The following is a 26,667-nucleotide window of genomic DNA, read 5'->3' as shown; positions in this document are numbered from 1 at the left end:
AGGGCCCAACCGGGTTCGAACCGGTGACCTATTGATCTGCAGTCAATTGCTCTACCACTGAGCTATGGACCCTTGGATATTTGAATGAGTATATTCAGCAGATATATAAGGTGAATGGTGCATTGATTTTCTGCTTCATTATTTCGGCCACGTTTTTATGGCGTCATTTTCTTTTCCTTTTTTGAAAAAAGACACCTAAACGGCATCTTTTGATTCATATAGAAAAAAGTAAAACACGGAATTACTCCTGTATCCTGTAAGAGAAATTTGTGGCAAACGAACTCCACGGTATGAGTGGATGAAAATGCTTCTCCAAATATAGTGCAAATGACTCCTGAGTGAGGATTAAAATTGAAAATATTCCCGAGGATAAAAATCCCATGAAATTCTATTGCAACAAAGGAGCCCTCGCTATTTGACATCAGCACTGCTATACAGACGACAGTACGTAGACGATTTATGAACGACAACCCATTCAAGCCATCCATGCAAAGCAAAAGTTGTTTGCAAACCGCTGGATGGACCATCGTGCAAGGGTCGTTCACCCTATATGTCGTGTGCACAGCAGTTTCGATTTGACATCCAAAAGGTACCATGCAAATGGATTGCACAACAATATGATATGAACAATCAATATATCATATTGCAATACGACGGGATGGGCAACTACCGATTCACAAACTCAGTGGAACGCAAACAAAACATTCTGAAACTGAAAACTCTCTCCAGCAGACCAGACATATTGATGATCCAAACAGAGGCTACCAGTGCACGTTGTTAGATTAGATACTACAAAGACGTGAATTCATAACATCCAGACTACAGCACCAAACCATTAATCAGTACAGGCAATGCTTGCTTGATAACTGTCTCTTACACACTCCCTGATCCAGAGCATTCGGCATACAAACTAACAGCAGCATAGCGAAAACAGACTCTTCTGGTTTACGCCGAGTCGTCAAACTCATTTCGGGTTCCTGAGGACGATGATGACCGAATCCCCACGGAGGAACATCTTGCTTATGAACCTGTCCTTGTTCACCGGGAGAGCCTTCTTCTTGCCTTTACCAGTCTTTGGAACCTGTAGCGAGCGGAATGGATGTTAGTGGACGCAGCAACACAAGACAAGACAAGGAAACGGTGCATTTAGGGGCTGGGATGTTGTTGCCACCACACACCTCAGTCCACATCTCCCTGACGTTCTCAAGAACCATGTTGCAATGACGATCAAATGCCCTCACGCGACCAAGCAACTTCTTGTTGTTCCTGCAGTTGATAAGCACCTAAGGCAGAAGAGAGGATACATCATTAGAACAACTTGTAACATGGAAAACATCACCTACAGGCTACAGTCAGTGCAAGTGCAGTCACCTAGAGATCTAGGTTTCCCCATATTTGTTACCAAGTAGAAGAAAGAAACCAGTTTATTGCAATTTACATCATAAGCAAACAAAGCAAGCTAAAATCTGTGACAACAAGATGGTTGGTTACTGATACCTTACACCTTGATGCATTTAACGTTGCAGTACCAAAGAGGGCGGCACTGTTACAGAGGACAATTGACTGACGAAAAGGTGCAGAGAAACTATCGTATTTACTTATTATTACACGATTCTGAATTCAACTTCGCAGTATTACGTTGGTAGCACTATAATAAGGGAAACTGATGAGAGGCTGCACAGGAACTACAGTTCAAACTTAATAACTATTTATATACACGATGGTGCATTTAACCTTGCAGTACTACACTATTTACCAAAGGCATATCACGAAAGGCTGCACCAAAACTATGGCTAATTACTCATCTATGGTCAGTGCAAGTGCAGCACCTAGAGGTCTACTTTTCTCGTATTTGTTGCAGTTTACATCATAATCACATCAAGCAAGCTAAAATCTAAATACTTATATATGTGTTGGTGCATTTAACTTTGCAGCATGAAGAAGGGAACACAATTACCAAAGGTAGTTGGTTGAGGAAAGGCTGCAGAGAAACTATAGTATTTACTAGTATATTATACACGATGATGCATTGAACTTTGCAGTATTAAGAGTAGCAGCACTATTACCAAAGGCAACTGATGGAAGTCTGCAAAGAGACTACTGTCAGTGCAAGTGAAGTCGCCTAGAGATCTAGCTTTTCTACAATTGTTACTGAGTAGAAAAAAATTACCAGTTTGCTTGCAATCATAAACACATCAAGCAGGGTAAAATCTGTGATAACATGTTACGTGTTGACGCATTTAACTTTGCAGTACTAAGAGGGCGACATTGTGACAAAGGGCAATTGGTTGACGAAAGGGTGCAGAGAAACCATCATATTTGCTCATCATCACACGATTGTGCATTTATCACACATTTGCGCGATGGTTCATTACTCACACATTTGCGCGATGGTGCGCTTAGCATTGTAGCACTAGGAGGGAAACTACCGTTCGCTTGCACGACAGGATCAGAGGCAACTGGGTCGATTGGTTTTTAAGCAAGTGCACGCACAACCGAGAACACCAGCACTCCAGAAGGGCAGGTGTTCAGTTCAAACAGATATGCAGAAAAAACAGTTAGTACTACTCCTACTACAGAAAATATATGTCCGCGCTAAGCTGAGATCTGAATCAACAGAAGCAAGAAGTCGACCAAACCAACCTGAGTGTTGTTCTTGACGCTGAGCATGAGAATGGAGAGGGGCCCCGTGCTGAACTCCTCCTCCTCCTTCTTCCCCTGCTGCAAGCAACACAAAGACAGAACCAACGACCGTGTCAGTAAGCTGCTGCGATGCATGGGAGGGCCTGCGGCTCTAATAAGTTGCGAGAGCTGGTGGATTCTTACATCGACGGGCGCTACCTCCGCCATGGACGCGACGGCTGGCTGACGGGGCGAAGCTCGGCGACCTGCACGCGGAGCAAACCGAATCAGCGGCGACAGTGAGAGATCCGCGCGGCGAGAAAACCCTAGGTTTCGGCGGCTGCTGCTCGTCAGGGGCGGCGCGTCGTCCCGCGAGACTGTGCAGGCAGGACTACGATAGGAGATGGACGGAGAGGACCTCGTACCTGAAAACCCGGGGGGAACAGCGGGGGCGCGGCGAGGACGGACGGACGGGAGCGGCGAGGAGGCGGGTCGAAGTTTTGGGGAGGGAAAGCGCGGTGGCGAGGGTGCGGCCGGATAGAGAGAGAGGAGGAGGGGGCTTCTTCGCTAGGGTTCTCACGGGCCTGTGGGCTCCGTTCCATTGTCGGCGGCTCGGCGCCAGCGCGAACCGACCGGCCCGGCAGGCGTTAAGACACGCGTAGAAAATAGTGGGCCTTGTTTGTTTATTTGGGCTTTCTGGCCGGTTTTTCCACAGGAAAAAAGACATGCCTAAAAAAATGTGCAAAGCGACGGTCAAAGCCGCTTTGTAGTTACTCCCTCCGTTCCAAATTACTCGTCGCAGAAATGGATGTATCTAGAACTAAAATACATCTAGATACATCCATAGCTGCGACAAGTAATTCGAAACGGAGGGAGTATTTGTGGACCGTCCCTTATAAAAAATGTTATTTGTGGACCAGCGCAATTGTCAAAACAGAGAGTAGAGGGCTTAACGGTGACGTTTGGTTTTGATGATGGTTTTGCTCTGGGTAGTCGGGGTAGAAGTGGCGGGATTGAGTTAATTTACGGGTCAAGAGTTTTTCAAAATACAATACTGATGCGGTTGTGTCCAAAGAAGGGAAGGAAGAATGGAGGTGAACATGCTTCTGTGGCGAGGCTAACAGAAGCCTTTGACAGCAGATCTGTGACACGATGGCTTGACTACCGGGTGAATCTACACTTTCGTGGCTTTGTATTGGAGATTTTAATGAGGTGCCGGAGAGACGAACAAATGGGGCCTAATTTGAGAGATGTGGCTCAAATGGTAGGATTTTGGCAGGCGGTGGATCTATGTGGACTCGATGATCTCGAATACATTGGTGTTGATTGGTCCTTTAGAAAATGAGTGAATGGGCGACAATTGTGTCGAGTTGGGCTTGACAGGGCTTTAGTGACGGTCAACTTGAATTCTATGCTTCCCTTTGCGTCACTACGTCACTTGGTGGCTGCAAAATAGGACCATTGCCCTATTGTGTTATGTGATGAAGTTGAAGCTTCACACATGAGGATAGTTGTGGACCAGCCATTTTGTTTTGAAGAGATGTGGGGAACCCATCATGACTTTGTACAATGGTCGGTAGTACATGGAACGGGTGGCCCGCTCGATTGCTTTGATGAAAGCAAAGGTAGACCGGCTAGTGAGCTACGTCTGACAAGAACTACGGTCACTCGAGAGAAGGTTCATTGAGATGCGCGCGGAACCGAACACGCAACGGCCATCTTACGAGGAAACAAAAATTGAAGCATGAATTATTGAGTTGAACTTCACTGCTGGATTCAATAGCCAGCGGTCGGGCAGCGGCGCCACAACCAGTCACGCACGGGAGCGAAAGGGCTGCGGTTGGGCGTCACGTGAGTTTGCGACAGCCGCCCAAGTGACTAATATTTGGAGCACTTGGTGCCTCATTTTATGGTTGCCCAAATAAAAATGCAAAAAAAAATATGGTTAGACTACTGTTGAAGAGGGTTTTTGCCTCCGGGTGCCCTAAAATAGGGCAGCTATTGGAGGACGGTAAAGTTTGGTTTGTGTATATACACTTTACATGAAAAAAATAGTTAGATAAAAAGTCAAAAAAATGAAAATAAACTTGACCTTTCATTGTACTCGTAAAAAAATCCCACGAAAGAAAAAAAACCGTTGACTTAAGAAATTCAACCTTATTTTAAAAACTTATGAACTTTTTTGAATTTTATAATTATTTTTTTCTCTATATCGGGTTTATATACACCCAGGATCTATATCGGATGTATATACACCTAGGTACCAAACGGCATTTCCCAGCTATCGGAGATGCTCTTATGTCCTGTTCAACACTAATTGCACTATGATGATCCATAAGTATAGGGGATCTATCGTAGTCCTTTCGATAAGTAAGAGTGTCGAACCCAACGAGAAGCAGAAGGAAATGATAAGTGGTTTTCAGCAAGGTATTCTCTGCAAGTACTGAAACAAGTGGTAACAGATAGTTTTGTGATAGGATAATTTGTAACGAGCAACAAGTAACAAAAGTAAAAAAAAAGTGCAGCAAGGTGGCCCAATCCTTTTTGTAGCAAAGGACAAGTCTGGACAAACTCTTATATAGAGAAAAGCGCTCCCTAGAACACATGGAAATATCATCAAGCTAGTTTTCATCACGCTTATATGATTCGCGTTTGGTACTTTGATAATTTGGTATGTGGGTGGACCGGTGCTTGGGTACTGTTCTTACTTGGACAAGCATCCCACTTATGATTAACCTCTATTGCAAGCATCCGCAACTACAACAAAAGTATTAAGGTAAACATAATTATAGCATGAAACATATCGATCCAAATCAGCCCCTTACGAAGTAACGCATAAACTAGGGTTTAAGCTTCTGTCACTCTAGCAAACCATCATCTACTTATTACTTCTCAATGCCTTCCTCTAGGCCCAAATAATGGTGAAGTGTCATGTAGTCGACGTTCACATAATACCACTAGAGGAGAGACAACATACATCTCATCAAAATATCGAACGAATACCAAATTCACATGACTACTAATAGCAAGACTTCTCCCATGTCCTCAGGAACAAACGTAACTACTCACAAAGCATAAACATGTTCATAATCAGAGGAATATTAATATGCATATAAGATCTGAACATATGATCTTCCACCAAATAAACCAACTAGCATCAACTACAAGGAGTAATTAACACTACTAGCAACCTACTAGCACCAATCCCGGACTTGAAGTCAAGAATTTGATATAAGAGATGAACTAGGGTTTTGAGAGGAGATGGTGCTGATGAAGATGTTGATGAAGATTGCCCTCTCCCAATGAGAGGAGCGTTGGTGATGACGATGGCGATGATTTCCCCCTCTGGGAGGGAAGTTTCCCCGGCAGAACAGCTTCGCCAGAGCCCTAGATTGGTTCCGCCAAGGTTCCGCCTCGTGGCGGCGGAGTTTCGTCCGAAAAGATGGCTTATTATTTTTTTCATCGAAAGACTTCATATAGCAGAAGATGGCCACCAGAGAGCCACCAGGGGGCCCACGAGGTAGGGGGCGCGCCCCCACCCTCGTGGGCAGGGTGTGCCCCCCTGGTGAATCTCTTCCGCTGAGTATTTTTTATATATTCTGAAAACGTCTTCTGTGAAGTTTCAGGACTTTTGAAGCTGTGCAGAATATGTCTTTAATATTTGCTCCTTTCCCAGCCCAGAATCCCAGCTGTCGGCATTCTCCCTTTTTATGTAAACCTTATAAAATAAGAGAGAATAGGCATAAGTATTGTGACGTAATGTGTAATAACAACCCATAATGCAATAAATATCGATATAAAAGCATGATGCAAAATGGACGTATCACACTACACTAAAATACTATGTGTATCTTTTGAATATAGTGCACATCTTTAAGTACTTGCATATATTTGACTCCCTCTATTTTTTTATTTGAACAGGAGAAGGGTCCAGAAGGACCCTGAAGCTGCATTAATATTGAAACAGTGGTAGTACACAACACATTAAATAAGGACCCATAAGCAGACCTAAACTGCAAACAGTCCCTTACTTTTACAAAGAGAACCCTAAAACATAGATGGAAAACACGATCGGGTCCTCAATACCCTCACCACGGACACAGCTCCATCGTCGTCGGGGACGACACCACTTGGGACGGCGGAGCTTCCATGACACCTCGTCCCAGATTCCACAATGATGATGTACTGCCTCTGATTTGGCAACTTGGCCTGGAGGAAGAAGAAAAGCCGCCCTACCAAGCAGTCATGGCCTGGAGGATATGGTGATGTGATGAAGCCAACCGGCGACCAAACGAAAACAGATAGAGCTGGTACTCCGAACTTGACTCTCAACAAAAAAAATACATGAAGAGAGGAGAGCTTTCGAGAGGGAGCGAGGTTTGCCAATGAGGGTGGAGTTCCGTGAGTGGATATTTGACTCCCTCATGGTTGAGCTCTTCAAAACGGTTCCAAAGACGGATATATTTTATCAAATTATGGACCAGAGCTAATATGGACCGATGGCGCATATGAACATGATTAGTACAAAGTTGTTCGATATAAGATTTTATATTAACAAAGGTTGGAATCTTGAAAAGTGTAGTACTAGTAGTGCTTGGAATCCATGGTTTTGTACAAGTGGCCTGAGAGAGAACTGGTTATATATGGCTTTATGGGACAGTACTGCCCAAAGCCCAAAGGTAAACAAGTTGTTAGGAAAAGCTGGACACCAAGCAGTCAACTTGGGAAGCTACCTACAAAAATTTGCAATAAAAGTTAGGAAAGTAGGAGTACTCGCGACATTGGGTTTCAGATGTTGGCATCTGGTGTGCATGCTTTCTCCAACCAACCTATATCTCTCTCTCTCTCCCTCTTTCATGTGCTTTGCATCGTTGCGTGTGTACGAGAGCATTCCATTCGAAGAAAGGTCATCAAGCGACGCTTTGGCCGAGTGGTTAAGGCGTGTGCCTGCTAAGTACATGGGGTTTCCCCGCGAGAGTTCGAATCTCTCAGGCGTCGTTTCCTTTTTTGTTTCGCCATATTTTTCTCTGGATGGGCCACAATTACTAACGTGGCTCTGGTTGCCCTTGGGCCCACCGAATGACAGTATTGGTTTTATAGAAGGACTTGTTGTTTTTATTGTATTTTTCTCTCTTTGCTCTTCTGATTAATAAAAAACAATACGTTGTTGCTTTTGGCGTACTGTTCGGTCTATAGTATTGCGTACTTGTATGAGAATAATCGAGTGGTAGCTAGTACTATCATTGTACGCAACGCCAACGCATCCTGCATGGTTCAGCTGCACGCCTTCACTAGTGCATGCGCAAATCTATGTAATGTGTCTATCAGTCTGTGACTTGACGAAGCAACTCCGGATATAGTATCATGGATGGGTTGACGGACGTACGCTTGTGTTGGCTGACGGGGACACTCCAACAGCAGATGGGCAGCTCAAGAGGAAATTGAGCGGCAAACGCATGTGGACATCTCAGCCATGCATTATAGACCTCGCCCGCCCGCTAACGACGACTTGCTTATCAGCTGATCGTCCTGATCATCATCAGACCATCATCATCTCACAAACTATCAATCATCTTCAAAAGACCACGCAGTAAGTAATTAGCCTGTCGCCAAAAGGAAGGGACGCGCCTAACTGATCAATCAAATTAAATTTAAATCGATGGAAGCAGCTAGCTTAATCATATGCATGCATGTACACCGTGATGAAAAGCGATGGAGGCGGCCAGGCCCAGAATTTCATTCATCGTACAGGAGAGAAATAAAGAAGCTAGCCTTTTGCAAAAGCATAAAGGCTCCAACCGAACCGGTCGACCATAAAGAAAAGTAGTAGATACTGGTATTTCTGCAGCATGCGTACGTACTTTATGTGTGTATATAAGTACGTACATAATATTATGTTGATAAAGTAAACAGTGGTCCGCCCGTGCTAGTACACATTGTCTTTTCCCCTAACAACAAAAACAAGCACGTACACGTGCACTTGGCTGCATGCTTGCTTCGTACACGTGCATGCCCTGCGATTTTGATTTGATCCGCCACCACAGCCGTTCTTTGTTGTGAAAACTGAATTAGGAGCCTGAAAAAATTATGTATAAAAAAAAGCCTGAAAAAAATTGTTGATCGGGACAAAAGAAGGAAGGGGAGGAAAAGGAAGAGATTTCCTATTTTTACTAAGAGCAACTCCAATGTTCGTTCGCCCGCGTCCGTTTAGGTCGGCGTGGACAAAAGTGACGGCCCAACGCGCCGATTCAAACGGACGTGCGTTCGTTTTTCGTCCGCGGGCGATCCATTTCAGGCCCATTTTTGAGCCGGATTTGCATCGGCGCGGACACGAGACGGACGCGCGCGCGCCTACTCCTCTCCCCGGGCCCACCTGTCGGTACCAACCACAACCATTTCCCCCATTTTCCCAAAAACGCTCCCGCCAGCGCGCGCCCCTCGCCCCCAAACCAGCGATGGAGGACGCCATCGACCTCGACCTCGACGCCGTCGCCGGCCTTGCCTTCCTCGCCTCGTCCGGCGTCGTCGCCCCCTCCGAGAAAGGCAAGCCTCGTGCCCCGCGCAAGACTGCCGCGGCGACCAAGCCAAAGAAGGCGCTGACGCCCGAACAACGGTCAAGGGAGTCGGCCAAGAGGAAGGGCCGGAGGCACGCCGCGGACGCGAGGGATGAGGCCGCTGCGCAGGCCGCCGCCGCGCAACAGGAGTTCACCAATGCCCGCGTCGCCGCTGTAACGAGGGAGCGCCGGCGTTTCAAAGAAGAGCAAATGAGCGCTTTCATGGAGATCCAAAGAAGGAGGCTTGACCTTGACACCGAGAAGCAAGCCAAGATGTTCGAGCTCGAGGCCGAGAAGCAAGCGAAGATGCTAGAGATCGAGGCCGCCAACGCCAAGACAAAGGCGAAAGAAGTGGCTCTTGCAAGCATGATGACCGGGGTGGAGATCATGAAGGTGGATCTCAACGCCTTGTCGCCAAGGAAAAGGCCGTGGTTCGAGAAGATGCAGGCCGACATGCTCAAGTTCCAGGACGACTGATCTATGGCGTCGAGGGCCATCTTTTTGTATGCCGGCAGGTGTGCGGGCATGACCACGGGAGCCGCGGTGGCGTGGTCAAACTCCAAGTCCCACCATTTTTTGCGTGCTGGCATGTGTGCCGGCCGGCTGGCGAGCGAGTGCGCCAGCAGGAACTGTGGTATTTTCTGAAGCCGGCATTGTATGCCGGTGCTGGCATGGTGCCGACATGAGACATGGCCGCTGGCATGATCGGCCGCGGGCCTTTTTTTTAATTCAAAAGTTGAATGCGGACATGAAATGGGTCAGCGCGTTGGGCGCATTACCGACCCAAATGCAAAACTGGACGGACGCCGGGCGGCCGGCCGACCAAACGGACAAAAAGCGGACAAATGCGCCGTCCGTTTGGGTTGCCCCATTGGAATTGCTCTAATCCCTCCATTAAAATTGAGTCATCTATTTTGAAACGGAGGAAATAATACTACGGGGCAGCTGCAACGCACACACCAAGGAGAGATCGAGGATAATCACGCGACAGCGAAAAAAGGTTTGCCACACTTGGCAGTTGGCAGTATGAGCTGAGGTTATTACTCGCGCATGCTAATTAATTTGTACTCTCTCTATACAGAAATATAAAAACATTTAAATCATTAAAATAGTGATTTAAACATTTTTATATTTCTTTACAGAGAGAATATTTAATCAACCACTTAGTTAGGGGATTGATTAACAAGCGCCGGCAGGCGGTGGTGGTGTGCGGTGTGGACGGTAGAGAGCCAGACAGACAGCACAAACGACAACCTCCTAAACCGCACGTCGAGACATGCAGTACAGGCGCACGGGACAAAGCAAAAAAACATTACGGAGCCGGCCAGGTGATTCCTTGGGAGCGCAGAGTTCCATCATATCCACTGCTCCAGCGTCCAGGACTGCTATTTGCCTGCCGTTCATCATATCCACTGCATTAGCGAACGATCCACTTAACGTTACGCCATTTCTATCTGTACTTGAAAGAAAAAACAAGTTTTCCCATCAAAATAATACTTCTTCCGTTCTGAATCACTTGTCGCAGGTATGAATGTATCTAATTGTATTTTAGTTTTAGATATATCCATTTTTGCGACAAGTACTCCCTCCGTTTCTAAATATTTGTAGATTTCAAATGATCACCACATACAGATGTATATAGATATATTTTAGAGTGTAGATTCACTTATTTTGCTTTGTATATAGTCACTATTTGAAACCTCTAAAAAAACAAATATTTAGGAACGGAGGGAGTAATTTGGAACGGAGGGAGTACTATGATAATGAAAAAACAAGTTAACGTCACGCCACGCATGCAGGCCCGCTCACCAACCCCCCGTCCTCATCCTCGCACCATGCGGGCGTGGGTAGTGCGTACGTACACACGTATTTATTTTTTGAAGGGTACGTACACACGGCAGCAGTCACAGATTTTACTACTACGTGTTGTGCATAGACAGAGTCACACCACACAACCAATGGCTCAAACACATCAAGTTCCTAAGCCTAAATATCAGGTGCGTTGCAATTCGTTTTTAGTTGAGGTGCATCGCAATTGCTGCAAGTAAAACATTTTAATAATATCTATATCTATATCTATACCTTGGAGGCAGATCCAACTGATCTCGGCCATCAAATTAAGTCAATCCAATGACCTAGACTGCTCTAATGACGAGCGTTCAACGTGTTTAACATATAATTAATATCATGCCAAATATTGCATTAATCACAGAATTAATCTATATCTATATATATATCTATACAATATAAAAAGAACCAAAGGGGCAGATCCAACTGATCTCAACCATCAAACTAAGTCAATCCAACGACCTAGATTGCTCTAATGGCGAGCGTTCAACGTGTTTAACATGCAATTAATATCGTGCCAAATATTGCACTAATCATAGAATTAATACATAAATAATAGCATACCTAATATCCACATGTAATTTATATATTACCTAAATATTAACGTGCATTGCACCTACGCATTTACTAGTACCCGCAAAAAGAACTTCTTAATATAATTGTCAATTGATATCTTTAATTGACTAAGTAGCAGTAGTCGCATTTTTACAAGGCCCACTTTAAGGGCCCCTTTGATTCAAAGGTTTTTCATTGGGAATTTGGAACGATTGTTGATCCAACCCATCAGGACCGCAAACCCACTTTAACTTCGTTTGTCGGCCCCGTCACAGGAGAGGGCGGGAACCCATGGCTTCACTCTGATGGTGGTAGGGCTAGAAATAAAGTTAGGTATTGTCTTCAAACAATGGTGATGAGACGATGATACCCCGCCGCCGACGTGGAATAACGTATTCTCCGCCCGTCCACGGTTCGACGATTCTTTTTCGCATCGTCGAGAGGTGTGTGAGGATGATGTGTCCTTCGATCTGATTCTTTGGTCTGGCTTTTTTGTTTTCAGGGTTGTCTTGGTAGCGCCGTCCTATGCGGCGGACAACGTGGTTGTGCATCTAGGTCCTCCGGCTCCAAGTTCAATCGATTAAGGGTGGCTTAGCATTCGCCTCATCGAGGAACGTGTGAGATTTGTGTTCCTCAACTTCATTTGGTCGAAACTAAAGAGTTCCGCGGGTCCTTATCAACATTATCTTCTATGCGGCTTGCTATGCGGACCACAGCTATCGACGCCTTCTAGTCTAAATCGACGATTTATTGGCCATTGTTTCTATAAGTTTTTGGGTTTAAAAATTTGCTTTGTTGAGACGGAGAGACAACGAGGATTGCTCACGACGCGCCATCGATGAATGTAGGAGAAATAAGACTTTGGTGGCATTTTCATGGCAATTTATATTGACGTGATGATGACAAATTTATTTTGGAAGAAGGACAACTTCCTATCAAATTAAACAGACCGAGGCAAATTTACCATACTACTGGCTAACTAAATTTGACATCCTCAGCAAACATAATTTGCAATAAAAGCGTTGGATTTGCCATGCTTGAAAGTCTGACGTTTGCTGGATATTCGGGTCTAAAGAAACCCTCATCCAAATCCATGTTACTTCTGTTAGCACTAGCAGCGGTAATTAGCAGAGTGAGAGAGAGTGTGTAAAAACGCAAAGCCAGCCGCAGTGTGCTGGAGGAGAGAATAGCCGGCCGGGTAGGCGGGCAGCACTATGCCGGGAGAGAAAGTGAAGAGGCCCCACCGGTCAACCACCCTACCTCTCCTCCTCCCCCTCCATTATTCTATTGCTGTCTTTTAACCGCTTCTCACCGTCGTCCGGTGGAGCAAATGGAAATGGACAAGCAGAGTCGCCTTAGAAATCTCGCAACATCTGATTAACGCGCTCGGCTCGGCTCGGATCTTTTTCTTTTTGTGCAGTTCCGCCGGCTCCCTAATTAAGATTCCCCTTCTCCTCCTCCTCCTTCCCCCCTCTCTCTCCCCCCTCCTCCTCCGCGGCGCGGCGCAATGATTTCCGCCCCCCTGCTGCTCCGGTACCGCCCGGGAGCACACTAGCCAGCAGGTAGCAGTACCAGGAGTTGGAGGAGGAGCTCCCGCCGAATCTGCTCCGGGTGGTCCTACGCACAGCGCCACCTGCCGTATCGACGACCGGTTTCGGCCTCGGCCGGGGGTCGTCGGCGCGGCGGGCGGGATGTTCAAGCTCCACCGCCACCGCTCCTCGGACCGGAGCGTCGGCGAGCGCTTCGAGTTCAGGTTCTCCGGCTTCCGCGCCGTCATGGTGAGCCCGCCCGTCCGTCACCCGCCCAGATTCCCCCCCTCGCCCCCTTAGCTTACTACCACTAGCACCTCCGCCCGCTGTCGATTCGAGCGGCGGTGGCGGCATTGGGGAGATCGCGCGCGCGTTCCGGAACTGCCAATCGCGTTGCTCCTCTGCTTGATCTACGACTACTATTTAGCTAGATCAAGCCATACTCACCATACTACGCCCGCCTATGTAGAGATTTCATTTCTAGCTAGCTAGCTGTGTCACACACCTGACCTAACCTAGCCACTACTAGTAACCTGTGTTTAATGGTTGCTGCGTGATCTGGCCATTATGATGATCCCCCAATCCAAGCCTACCTCTGTGTGTGTGTGTGTGTGTGTGTGTGTGTGTGTGTGTGTGCGCGCGCGCGTGTGTGTGTGTGTGCGCGTGCGCGTGTGACATTTGGAATTGGACCACCATGTCACAGATCAAACCAGGGCTGCACGGGCAACTTTCCACTGGCAATTGCCTCTTTCTAGTTTTTCTAGAAGAATAAAAAGCACGGTATTCTCCTTTCTGGTTGGTGTTTCACAGTTATTCTGAGAATCTCCTATTAATAGATAGGAGTAGATTACTGCAGCATGGTGTTCCATTTCTCTAAGGGCAGGTTTCCGGAAGAAATGCCAGTGAACCTGTCTTACGATTTTTATTTTTGTCGGAAACAGCATTCAACTTCAGTTTCAGTATGCTCAGGGTGCCAGGCTTATTTCCTGTGGTACACGCGCTAGGTGTATTTACTGTTTTTTCGACGACTCTGATCGATCTGACTTGTATTCTACAGGTCCCTGCAGTATCGGACAGGATGTTCCTTTCGATAGTCTCCGTGGATACCGGGAAAACCATCGCCAAATCCAGTAAAGCGGCTGCCCGCAGTGGAATCTGCCAATGGCCCGATTCCATATCAGAACCGATATGGTTTTCTCGAGACGCAGTGTCAAAAGAGTTTGATGAGTGCCAATACAAGATTGTTGTTTCTGTGGTACGTATGAGTATTCATAGCGTACTACCGTGTTCTATCTAGCCACCTTTGTTTTTCAATCTCACTGGTATGGATGTATGGATATTTGTGGACTAGTATTTGTTTTGCTGAACAATTCAATCCCTTGTTGCAGGGATCAATAAGAACTGGTATTCTTGGCGAAATTTTCCTAAACCTGTCCAACTTTCTGAATTTGGCGGACCCAACTGCTATCTCTATGCCGTTGAAGAGATGCAACTCGGGAACAGTTTTGCAGGTAAGTGAGTACCGTGCAACCGTTTCCTTTTTAAAGATTTTTTGGGTGCTCGTGTATATGGTCCTGTAACCTGAAAATGGTGTCAACTCACTCAACTCTTAGTTTTTATGCTTTTTCATTTATTCTGCTTATGGTGACATTGGTTGCTTCTCGTTTGCAGCTTAAGGTTCAATCTCTTGGCACAAAGCCTAAGTTGGGGTAACTAATTCAACTTGAGTTTTACTCTTTCCTTATTTCCCATTTATAGCTCCAATGTGCACACTTCACACTGAAGACCCTGCAATCTCTTTATATTGCTCTCCCATTGTTTTTGCTGTCTGCAAGTGTTGATACTCTATTATAACCTTGGCATATCTATACAGTGGTGTGAGATCTTCAAGGGACATGCCTCCTCGTATCAGTGACCATTGTCTAATAAATGACGACATGGATAACAAATCAGATGGCTCTGATAATACGGCCAACAGGAGTGTCCGTTCTTCGTCAGGAACTCCTTTAGGGGGCACTTATCAAGATGAACCTGGAAACAGGGTATGCTGATATTCAGAACAATGCTCTCCATCCTAAGTTCATTTTTTCAGAACAGTGTTTCCTTTAACGAGCGTGCAATGCATGCTTTGAGTTATGTTTCTATTAATTTATTTGCACCTTTTGAATTTTATTTTAGTAATAATAACTTGATTCTTGATCATTTAGACACATCTTCCCACACTGATGATACCACTCTTCAGGAAAGTCAAGCTAGCTTGTCATTTGACTGTTTCTGGTGCCTACAGATATCGAGAAATATGTCTCTTATTGTCAGTATAACTGGTTAAATATCACAAGAATATTCGATTACAGATCCAAGTTCTTCTCTTTTCCATGCTGTTGTTCCATCTGTTTGCAGTCTAACTACTCTAGGATAGTTGGAAGTAAACACCCCATGTTCCAACAGCAGTTACATACTTCCAATCCATGAATCTTCTCTTTTCTGCAGCTAATAGCAGACTTCAAATGTTCATTTGCCTATTTGCCCTTGATCATCGCATTATGTCTTAAGTTTATTTTTGATCTTTCTAGCATTGTTTATTTTAAGTACTCATTAGTCTTGCATCAAGCTGTGGCTCCACATGTATATAAATTGTATTTTATTTGTTTAAATTCACAATCATGATTTTTTTTTATGTAATGCCCTGTCAGAGTATTATGTGTAAATAATGGGTGTCTCCTTTTTTCCCTTCAGGAAATGAGTTTCTCAGCTTCAGGGTCTCACCGGAGCTCCAATTCTGGAGATAGTACCCAAGATAGAACAAATTTGTCTCCGATAGACAACACTAATGGTGGATTGTATGTCGGAAGGCAGGATTCAGGTAGTTCCTATGTTAGCGCTGGCCGTGGTGATGAAGGATTGAGATCAAACAATTCATCTTTCAGTTCCCGGGCTTCAGGTCCAAACACGCTGCAAGGAAATACTCCAAAATCCTTTTCAAATGGGATTGCTCAGTCATCTTTGGGGACAACTGATTCATCTAAAGATCTTCTTGAAGCTGCTGAAGAAACAATTGAAGAACTCCGTGATGAGGCAAAAATGTGGGAACGACATTCTCGCAAATTGAAGGCTGATCTAGAGGCGCTGAAGAGGGAATGCTCTGAGAAATCAAAGCAACAGACTGAGCTAGCACTTGAACTGTCTGCTGCACATGCTGAGCGGGATTCGTACAGACATGAAATTGAAGAATTGAAGTCATCACGGCAAGAGTCATCTCGGCAAGAGTCATTTCGGCCAGAGTTAAGCAGACGACAAATAAAATCTGTAACCCCCAAACGTGGGGACTGGATCAACATGGAGAAGGAAGTAGAAGACGAGATGAAGTTTCTAAAAGAATCAAATGCAACCTTACAGGTACAGCTGAAGAGCACTCAAGAGGCAAATATAGAGCTTGTTTCTATTCTTCAGGAACTGGAAGAGACCATAGAAGAACAGAGAGCGGAGATATCTAAAATTTCTGAGGCCAAGGATGTCACTAATACAGATGTATTGAAGAATGGGTTGTTAGTCAAAGAAGACACAGAATGGGCTAGGAAACTGTCAATGAAAGAAGATGAAATTAATACTTTGAGGCAGAAACTAGATCGCCTTCTCAGTATTGAAAATGCAGGTGCCGCAGGTTCTGATACCGTTTATCTTGAATTGGAGAAAGAAAATGAAACTCTAAGGGTAAAAATACAAGAACTTGAGAAAGATTGTTCTGAACTAACAGATGAAAATCTGGAGCTTATATATAAGCTGAAAGAAAGCAGTGTGGGGAAAGGGCAGGATTCTCGTGTTTCAAACAACAGTGAATTGCAAATTGAAAAGCTTACATCACAAATATATGAACTGGAAGAGGAACTTAGAAATAAGGAAATGATGCATGACGGCAGTTTTACCGAGTCATCAGTGTCTAATGCCAAAGAGTTACAGAGGAAGTGTGCTGACCTTGAGCTGAAGCTGCTACGTTTTAGGTCTCAAGGCTTTGAGCTAGAAGAGAAGTTCCGAAAAAGCCAAGAAGAACTAGAACAAAAAAATCTTGAGTTATCTAAGCTGAGAGAGGAGCTTGAAGGCTTGGAAGGTGGTGAAACTGGTGGTGCGAGAGGATACCAATTTAGAGAAGATCTAGAGGACAATGAATCTGAGACAGATATACTGAAGACTAGAGTCCAGCTACAACAGCAGGAAAATGATGACTTGCGGCGCTACAAAGTCGAAACGGAAAATTTGATGTCTGAAATTCAGGCAGAGAAGAGTCTGTTAGAGGAACGCTTGGCAGCATCAGTTAAAGAAAGTAGCATCACTTCCAAATGCTTGGATGAATTGCAGCAAGACATTTTGGTGCTTTCTAGCAGCATAGATTCCCATGTGTCTGCTAATAAGGTTCTTGAAAGAAAGATAAATGAACTCGAGAGCTGCAAAGCAGAACTAGAGTTACATATATCAGAGCTTGAACAGGAAAATATAGAGTTATCAGAACGCATATCTGGACTGGAAGCCCAATTATCTTACATTACAAATGAAAAGGAGTCAAGTGAGCTGCAGATGCACGACTCAAAATCCCTTGTCATCAGTCTCAAAGATAAAGTAGAGCGACAACAAGTAGAGATGGATACTCAAAGGGTTGAGTTTAAACAAAAACAGCAAGAAACGCAAAGAAAACTGTCGGAAGCACAGGACGATTCAGAAGTTCTGAGAAGATCTAATTCTAATCTGCAATCTACAGTTGAGAACCTTATTGAAGAGTGCAGTTCCCTTCAAAATCTGACTGCAGATCTCAAGAAGCAGAAGTTGGAATTGCATGGCCGTTTTATGCAACAAGAGCAGGAATTGGATAACTCTAAAAAAAGGATCCTTGATTTTTGTAAAACAGTTGAGTTCCTAGAAGCAAAGCTTTCTTCTCTTCAGAAGGACATATCTTCCAAAGAGCAATCATTGCTGTCAGAACTGGAGAGTATATTCCAGGAGCACACAGAGCAAGAAGAAAAGATAAACCGTGCTCATTTCATGTTAAATAAGATCGAGAAAGAAAAGACTCTTGAGGTAGAGAATCTTGAGAGGGAGGTCGTGAGCCTCACTGCACAGGTCTCCTCCACACACGAGGAGAGAGAAAATGCCACAGTAGATGCCATCCGGGAGGTCTCTGTCCTGCGAGCTGAAAAGGCCAAACTTGAGGCTAATTTCGAAAATGTCAGTGCGCAGTTGAGACATTATGAGTCTCAACTGGAGGACCTTCGCAAGGAGTCCAAAAGCAAGATTAAAGGTTTGGTTGATTCTCTTAATGCATCCAAACAGAGCGAGGAAATGTTGACAGCAGATGCAGAACATATGAAGAAGTTGATGGAAACTGCTAAATCCAATGAAGACGAGTTACGGAAGTCTTCTGGTGAACTAGAGTTAAAGCTTAAAGCCAGTGACTATGAGAGACAGCAAATGATGGAAGAAATATCTGACTTGAAACTTCAGGTCCAGAAAATAACAAGTCTTCAAGATGAAGTTTCCAAACTTAGAAGCTCCCTTGACGAGGCTAAGTTTGAAAAGGGAAAATTAAAGGCGCTGCTAGAGTCTGTGACTGAGGAATGTGAAGAACTGAAGGCACAGAAAGCGATGCTAACAGATAAAGTTTCTGAGATGCAAGAGACTTTGGACAATGGTGAAGAAGAAAAACGAAGCAGAATATCTATGCAAGCAAAGCTTGTGAGATTGGAGAGTGATCGATCAGCATCGGAAGCATCACATGTACATGAAGCAGAGTTAAAGAACGAACTTAGTAGGATCAGAAGATCAAATAGCGAATACCAGAGGAAGATACAATCCCTTGAGCAGGAAATTGAGGATCTCACTAGAAAGCAGGTTAGCTATATACAGTACTTATTGTGACGATTAAAGAAAATCACCGCATTGATGTTCCTAATGTCTTGGCATCCCCTTGCATTTCCTTGTATTTTCAGGAGATTGGAGATTCTACAGATATTCAGTCAAAGATTCAAATACTGGAAACTAAGCTTGCAGAGGCTTTGGAGGAAAATAGGACGTACAGGGCTCAACAAAAGAGGTATCCCTTGCACTCTGAAGCCTGAACCTAAATGTTAGCATTATGCATAGAATGGTTATACGTGCTATTACACTTTTCTTTTGTTATGGGTAGTCAGTCTAAGCAAGCATTGACAAGTGACAGCCCTCCCAAAAGTTCTTTTTTTCCTTGTAATGTAATATAAATATCCATGTAATTTTAAATAAAAAATTGACTATTTGCACTGCAGAATGCAATTGCTTATTAGTCGGGCAAGGAAATAGCTTCTACAATCTGTTATGCATTGCAGTATATTCTTAGCTCTTTCTCTATCTTAACTGCTCCTTCATATGAACTGGGACCATGTGAATTGACTAGGTATGACTTTATACACATCACTAGCTGGAGAACCGGTGTTTAAGCTTAATATCATGTCTTGAAGCTAGATTGTACACTGGTATTAACAGAACCTTGAAATCTGTTGGTTACCACTGTTTGTGGAAAATCATTTCATTTTATTGGCTTGAGGGATTGTCCATACTGTAGGTATATGATGGCAGAGGACACATCTCCTAGCAAATCTTTTTATAGGGAAAATTATAGAGGACTCCCCTACATCATAGCAAATCATCTTTTATTGCTGATTTGTTAATTTTCAGCTGTCTATATTCAGAAGATCAGAATTTTCACATATTTTATAATTTTCTTGTACAGTCCCATTGCCGAGGAGCAATCTGCTGGTGGGGACAGGATTTTGCAGCTGGAAGGAGATCTAAGAGATATGAAGGAGCGGTTACTCAATATGAGCTTAGAGTATGCAGAAGTAGAGGCCCAGCGGGAACGATTAGTGATGGAGCTGAAATCTGTCAAGAAAGGGGGGCGATGGTTCTAACATGATGGAGACCTTTTGCCTGCCATAAACATAAGACTGACAACACAGGTACATGGATGCTATTTTCTTGCCAATAAATGATATGATAATTTGGATGGGTAGAGCAACATCTCTCGGTAAACTGTTTTAGGTTTGTTATCAGTGGGATCCCATCATGTACTTTTTGGGTAGAAGATACTTTTTGTCCAGTCCTTATGGATAGTCTAAAGCCTTCTGCTTTTGTAGATGACCCGTCATCAATCAGCGTCATGTCTGCGCCATGACAATAGGACTGATGTCAGATTCTCATGATGTGAGAACAAGCAAATGCAGAACCACAGGTCATGTGCCACACTCACTAGTTGGTACCGGTGGATTGCGAGTCTGACTATTTCCCGGAAGAAAAGAAAAGGTCACTTTCAAGAGATGGTCTCCCTGAAGAGGCAAATATTGTGAGGGACCATTTCCTGGAAGAAAAAGCCACCTCACCTGTAAGCCTCACTATGATAATTCCGATTTAACCAATCAATTATGCGATGCCATGTGTTTCTTCATCCAGTATACCAGTTTCTCAGTTCATCGGGAGGGTGAACGTTATTTGTTCATATGGTTACTCAGATCACCCACCATTTACATGGGTATTTACATGATTACATGCAAAGTTCACTTTAACTGTTGATAAATGTTGTTCTTCGTCTTGTTTGTGGAACCAACATGGAAGAGTTTAAGCTAGTAGTACAATAGCTATACTCTTACATTATTGTAATTCAATTTGTAAAATATGAAGGTGTCAACTGCTTAATTATTTTCATTTTCATCGCAAATCGGAAAATTACTTATTGCTTTTGTGGGATATCATCGAGTCCGGTATGAATATATTTTATCATGACGTGATCTGGAGGATTACTACTGCTATTTACTTAATTAAAGAGCTGAAGGATCTAAGACAAGCATCAGGTGTCAGCTTCATGATTGAGCTGGTGTATTCATTAGCTCAAGCTAGTAGCATGACCACCGAAGCGAAGCTTCACCAGCGCAGCCACTAAGGTGTAGTCGAGATGAGAGAGTTTGAGTGGAAGAAGATGAAGATATGGCAGTGATTGTTTGGGATGAGATTGGATGGAGACCATCAAGTGAAGGTTGCGCTGGACAAAATTTTAGAAATCAAGCCCCGCCTTGCCTAGGCAAAGCTGGAAGATGATGAAAAGCTTGGCATGGAATAGGAGGTCTGGGGGTGGTGGGTGTTGTGCTGTCGGAGATGGTGCCGGAAGAGGGCGAGGAAGAAGAGCCATGGGCTTCCATGGCGGCGCTGGAGGGTGCCACCACGGAGGCTAGAGCTAGGCTTTCCACCCGGCAGTCTTCTAAGTGTTGGCATAGACATTAAAAGAAATCATAAGTATTATACTTGTATAGCAAATACAGCTACAACTCCAAACATAAACGAATGCACATTAGTGTATTATTAGCATGAGCCATACTTGATTGTCACCAGTAGTACTTGTTACATTGACCAACACTGCAGTGATAAATAGAAGAATGGTACCACAATCACCATGATCCCCGTGTCCTTTGCTTCTACCAGTCTCAGGCCGCTTTTGTCCTTTCTACAAGGTCCATGAGAACAGAGGGGCAGCTCCTCTGTAAATGTTTGAAACCGCCATTTTCCAAGACGACTTTCATATTGTTCGGAGAGATGAGGAAGTCGATGCATGCCGCCTTGAGCCGCTGGGAGTGGTGCTGCTCCGCTAACACCAGCGTGGTTATCGCTGTGCTTGTGGAAACACTTTTGCCTCCATGTCGTCGATCCTTATGGTGGCCATGGGCGTCTTCTTCTTCTTCTCCCTTTCCGACATGCCAAGGAGCTCTGCTTCTGCTGCTGCCTTCAAGATTGGAGACCGGGCAGCCAGCACCCATCGATGGGCGACGATTGTCTCGCCGCCCACATGGAAGGCCACATCTGCCCCCTCCTTCCACAGGAGATCGGTGAAATCACGATCCTCTGTTTCCCTGGCGCGCAGCTCTGTGACAGTGATGTCGCACCTGAGAGTGAAGCAGTCGTCCTTGAGGCAACCTGAGTTCTCTAATTCCGACCTTGTGATGAATTTGTACCAGCCCCACTCTCCTTGAGGGGTTGTGAAACTTCTATCGAAGGTGAAGGTATATGATGGCACAGTAAACCGAGCACACATTGAGCTGAGATGCCCTTGTCAGGCTTGAACGGCAAGTCCATGCTAACACTGGCAAGCTGAATGAAGACAGATATGCAATTGGCATTATCTGAACCTTGGCCGTTGGGGTAGTACTTGATGCGCCAGGCGTGGCCTCCAACATGGAAAGTGCAGGATTTGATGTCGCTACTATTGGTTTGCGAGTGCCCGTCGATCTTGAGCAAGTGGTGCCCGCTCACCGCCCTGGCGATGATGGCGGAGGTAGAGCGTGACGACATCTTAGATGCACTAAGTCTGCACGGTTGCCGACGGTTTGACGGCTAGTAATAGTAGATTATTATGGCTAGCTCAGAGAGGGGGAGCATATGGGAATAACAATGGGATGGAAATTGCAGCTGTGGCTGCAGCAATGACAATCCATGGTGCGAATATATATATATACAAGCAAAATTAGGTAATGAATGAATATATTTTATGGATCCTCCAGTTGAAGGAAGGTAATATGTTCTGATAAGACTTGCAAGCTTCTATGATGGATCCTTTGCTTTGCTTTGATTAAGCACGTAATATGTTTGGATAAGACTTGCAAATTTCTTCTTTTTCTTTCTGAAAAGGAGGGTAGACCCAGACTTGCAAATTTTTATGACAGATCCTTCGCTTTGCTTTGATTAAGCACATCCAGTCCCATAACTGATATGAGGTTGCGTGCCGTAGTGCGTGGGTGGCCTGTGCTGAAGTTTTTGCGGGTTTAGGGTGTGCTTTGTTTGAACTGAAGTTCACCGCACTAAAAAATTGGCTAGCTTTTATTGAAGGTTTTACTTGCTCATGATTTGGCCAATGACAAGAAAAATGAGCTAGATGGCCAAAAGGGGGCATGGGCATGCCAATTTTTTTGGCAACCATCCAAACAAGGATAATTTTTTTGGTCATGACCAAAAATTGGTAAGATAATCTTTAGCCATAATTAATCCAAACACAATTGGCAAGCTAAGAATAGAACTGCGCAAACTAATGCTAGTTGCTTCGGGTCTTAATTGGCAAGCTACCAATATCAAAGTTTTCGGGCTTTAGCTTGTTCCTTCGATGGTACCTGCTTCCAGTTTTAATTGGCAAGCTACCAATATGAAAGTTTTTGGCCTTTAGCTTGTTCCCTTGATGGTAGCTGCTTCCAGACTTAATTAGCAAGCTAAGAATATCAAAGTTTTTGGGGCTTTCCCTTGATGGTAGTTGCTTCCAGCATCAATGCTATCAATATCATCACACAAACTAATTCAATCACTACTTCTATTTCACGCCCCCCCCCCCCCCCCCCCCCCCCCCCCCCAAAAAAACTAGCTCTATTTTGGAATATAGGGTCATTTAGACAGAGAACGGATTTTGTGCCCTTTTTTAAAAAGAAATAGAAAAGCATGCACGTTGATATTTTGAATTGTTTTACATGTACATTGTCCGATAGTGTGAATCTTCAAGACTTCAACTTCTGGCCCATAAATATGTCCTTTTGTGGGTTATACAGAAAAGAAAAAGAAACATGGGAGAGGACGGTCTAAACTAGAGCCCATAACTGTGCACAACCCTCAAAATGGACATATTTTTTGACCAAAATTTATAGGTTCATATTTCAATTTTTTGTCTGAAAAGACCAGCTATGCTTTCGTATTGACAAAAAGGACCACGTCCGCACCGTATTGACAGAGCTACCATGGCGGTAGGTCGGGCAGCCGACACGTGGCACCTGCTGCCACAGCCGGCGGCGGCAGAGCCTGCCGCCACAGCGCACGGTAGCAGCTTGACGATAACACGTTTGCGTCAGTGCAACGGAACGGGCAGGGGTGCTGGTGGGCCTACCGCCATCGGCAGCCCCTTTTTCGTGGCAGACGTAAACCTGGTTTGGAAAATTTTGTCAATTTCTTTTATAGGTATACATTGTGAGCATGAAACACGATACATGCATATCATAGTCCATGACAGAATGAGGAACACATTCAGAGGTAGGAACACACAAGCATGCAACACACACTGATCAGTAGGGTTCATAGAGAAGCACAAACATTGCAAACAATCACTACACAATCATCACTCCAGAGCTAGAGGCGCTGGAGGGCGCCACCATGGAGGCTAGAGCTAGGCTTTTCATCTGGCAGTCTTCTAAGTGTTGATATAACACATTAAAAGAAATCATAAGCATTATAATTGTATAGCAAATACAACTACAATCCCCAAACATAAACGAATGTACATCAGCATATTATTAGTATGGAGCATAGTTGATTGTCACCAGTAGTACTTCTTACATTGACCAACACAGCATTGACAAATAGAAATGGCCACCATGACCGTGATCATGGTATCCTTGCTTCTCCCAGTCTCAGCCCTTGTCTATCTCATCAGGCAATGCATCAATATATATGTAGTGGATCAAAGCCTTGAACACTTTTGCCTCCATGTCGTCAATCCTTACGGTGGCCGTGGGCGTCTTTCTTCTCCCTTTCTGGCACGCCAAGGAGCTCTGCTTCGGCTGCTGCCTTCAAGATCGGAGACCGGGCAGCCAGCACCCATTGATGGGCGGCGGTTGTCTCACCTCCCACATGGAAGGCCACATCTGCCCCCTCCTTCCACAGGAGATAGGCGAAATCGCAATCCTCTGTTTTCTCGGCACGCAGCTCCGTGACGGTGATGTCGCACCTGAGAGTGAAGCAATCGTCCTTGAGATAACCTGAGTTCTCTAGGGTCGTCCTTGAGGTGTACCAGACCAAGATCCCAGTGGTTGTGAAACTTCTATTGAAGGTGCTGGTATATGATGGCACTGGCTTCCCAGCCCTGTCCAGTAAACTGAGCGAGCCTTGAGCTGAGATGCCCTTGTCAGGCTTGACCGGCATGTCCCTGCTTACACTGACAAGCTGAATGAAGACATCATCTATGTAAGTGTCAGGACCCGAGGGCTCGCCATTGGGGTAATACTGGAGAAGCCAACTGTGGCCTCCGACCTTAAAAGTGTAGGATTTGATGCCTCTACCATGGGTGACCACCTTGGTTTGCGAGTACCCATCGATCTTGAGCAAATGGTGCCCGCTCACTGCTCTGGCGACGATGACGGAGGTAGAGCGTGACGACATCTTAGATATACTAACCTATGCGTCTGCACGGTTTGATGGCTAGTGATAGTAGGTTATTACGGCTAGCTCAGAGAAGGGGAGCCTATGAGAATACAATGTGTATGGAAACTGCGGCAGCGGTATATACAATCAAATTAGTCAATGGGTATGGATCTTGCGGTGGAAGGAGGGCAATATGTTTGGACAAGACTTGCAAGTTTCCATGACAGATCCTTTGCTTTGCTTCACTTCAATTAAGCACATCCTGGTATAACTTGCTGGCTGCTAATCCCAGAGCTGATACCGAGTTGCGTGCCGTGGGTTTAGGATGTCTTTCGTTCGGTTTGAGCTCAAGTTTACTGTAGCAGAAAAGTGTCTAGCTAAAATTTCTGTCAAGGTTTCACTTGCCCATTATTTGGCCAATGTTGGCAATAAGAATGAATAGCCAAAGGAGCATGTGCATGCCAAAAGAATTGGCAACCATCAAGACAAGAATCTAAGTTTCTGATCATCATGACAAAAGAAAGTTGTAGGGTACCCTTTGGCCATAATTAGTACAAGCATAATTGGCAAGCTAAGAATATCATTGCGCAAACTAATGCTAGCTGCTTCCAGTCTTAATTGACAGTCTAAGAATATCAAAGCTTTTGGGCTTTAGCTTCTTCCTTTGGTGCTAATCGCTTCCAGTCCTAATTGTCAAGTTAACAACATCAGAGTTTTTGGCTTTAACTTGTACCTTTGATGCTAGCTGCTTCTAGCCTTAATTGGCAAGCTATCGATATCTAAGTTTTTGGCTTATTCCTTCGATGCTAGCTGCTTCCAGTCTTAATTGGCAAGCTAAGAAAATCATTGCACAAACTAATGTAGTTACTAATTCTACATCGCAATATAGGGTCATTTAGACGGAGAACAACTTTTGTGTGCCCATCCCATTTATTTAAATTTTGAAAAATAGAAAAATGTTCATATTTTGAAAAATTTCGATTTTTACATGTACATCACTTGATAAAGTGTGGATCTTCAAATTTTGGGCCACAAATATGTCCTTCAGTGGGATATACAGAAAAAAAACACGGGAGATAATTGTCTAAGAAACCATAAGTGTGAACAGCCTGGACATATTTTTTGACCAAAATTTATAGATTCATACTTCATTTCAGCCCCACAATGTATCTACATTCTTTTTACAATCTTTCAAAGCCTCAATGTGCTTATCTTTTCACCTAGGTGCACATGACATCTTTTCCATTTAGACATGGCTGAGGTGTAGCATTGCAGACACTCAAACAGAGAACTCAAAGTGGAACCGGTTCCAGCAAAACGAAAGAAAGATTGTTGCACACAGTAGAAATACAAGTCTTTATTGCGTAGCCAACACACAATGGTAT

General features: G+C 44.4%; 2 protein-coding genes, 2 non-coding genes and 2 pseudogenes across 5 annotated transcripts; 2 read left to right on the top strand and 4 right to left on the bottom strand.

Annotated features, from left to right (window-relative positions):
* Positions 1-72, bottom strand: TRNAC-GCA (transfer RNA cysteine (anticodon GCA)). Its single transcript has one exon. It is a non-coding gene; the product is annotated as a tRNA-Cys (tRNA).
* Positions 73-707: 635 nt separating this feature from the next.
* On the bottom strand, positions 708-3,204 carry LOC123106044 (small nuclear ribonucleoprotein Sm D2). 2 transcript variants are annotated; one of them, XM_044528235.1, is made up of 5 exons: positions 3,048-3,204; positions 2,827-2,888; positions 2,644-2,721; positions 1,179-1,283; positions 708-1,081 (listed from the first exon to the last, which is right to left on the bottom strand). In XM_044528235.1, the coding sequence occupies exons 2-5, from the start codon at positions 2,848-2,850 to the stop codon at positions 965-967; spliced, it is 324 nt and encodes a 107-aa protein (XP_044384170.1). In that variant the 5' UTR covers positions 2,851-2,888; positions 3,048-3,204; the 3' UTR covers positions 708-964. The 2 variants fall into 2 exon arrangements, with proteins under 2 accessions (XP_044384170.1, XP_044384171.1); XM_044528236.1 differs by having other exon boundaries at positions 2,644-2,718; positions 3,048-3,202.
* A 4,334-nt stretch (positions 3,205-7,538) lies between these two features.
* TRNAS-GCU (transfer RNA serine (anticodon GCU)) lies at positions 7,539-7,620 on the top strand. The gene has a single exon. It is a non-coding gene; the product is annotated as a tRNA-Ser (tRNA).
* A 5,358-nt stretch (positions 7,621-12,978) lies between these two features.
* On the top strand, positions 12,979-20,827 carry LOC123106039 (myosin-10). Its single transcript, XM_044528234.1, has 9 exons — positions 12,979-13,357; positions 14,166-14,363; positions 14,497-14,619; positions 14,780-14,817; positions 14,982-15,150; positions 15,845-18,985; positions 19,084-19,187; positions 19,860-20,085; positions 20,263-20,827. The coding sequence occupies exons 1-8, from the start codon at positions 13,271-13,273 to the stop codon at positions 20,035-20,037; spliced, it is 4,038 nt and encodes a 1,345-aa protein (XP_044384169.1). The 5' UTR covers positions 12,979-13,270; the 3' UTR covers positions 20,038-20,085; positions 20,263-20,827.
* A 570-nt stretch (positions 20,828-21,397) lies between these two features.
* LOC123106041 (BTB/POZ and MATH domain-containing protein 2-like) lies at positions 21,398-22,462 on the bottom strand (annotated as a pseudogene).
* A 2,017-nt stretch (positions 22,463-24,479) lies between these two features.
* Positions 24,480-25,306, bottom strand: LOC123106042 (BTB/POZ and MATH domain-containing protein 4-like; annotated as a pseudogene).
* Between the last annotated feature and the right edge of the window lie 1,361 nt (positions 25,307-26,667).

This window comes from Triticum aestivum, chromosome 5A (assembly GCF_018294505.1).
Source record: "Triticum aestivum cultivar Chinese Spring chromosome 5A, IWGSC CS RefSeq v2.1, whole genome shotgun sequence".
Classification (NCBI taxonomy): domain Eukaryota; kingdom Viridiplantae; phylum Streptophyta; class Magnoliopsida; order Poales; family Poaceae; genus Triticum; species Triticum aestivum.
This window is presented reverse-complemented; position numbering and strand designations above follow the sequence as displayed.

Coding starts and splice junctions, on each gene's coding strand:
- LOC123106044 (XM_044528235.1), bottom strand. CDS start 2,850: ATGGCGGAGGTAGCGCCCGTCGAT. Junction 2,722..2,826: donor CGGAGGTAGCGCCCGTCGAT/GTAAGAATCCAC, acceptor TGTTGCTTGCAG/CAGGGGAAGAAGGAGGAGGA. Junction 1,082..1,178: donor TCAGGGAGATGTGGACTGAG/GTGTGTGGTGGC, acceptor CGCTCGCTACAG/GTTCCAAAGACTGGTAAAGG.
- LOC123106039 (XM_044528234.1), top strand. CDS start 13,271: ATGTTCAAGCTCCACCGCCACCGCTCCTCGGACCGGAGCGTCGGCGAG. Junction 14,818..14,981: donor GGCACAAAGCCTAAGTTGGG/GTAACTAATTCA, acceptor ATATCTATACAG/TGGTGTGAGATCTTCAAGGG. Junction 18,986..19,083: donor AGGATCTCACTAGAAAGCAG/GTTAGCTATATA, acceptor TTGTATTTTCAG/GAGATTGGAGATTCTACAGA.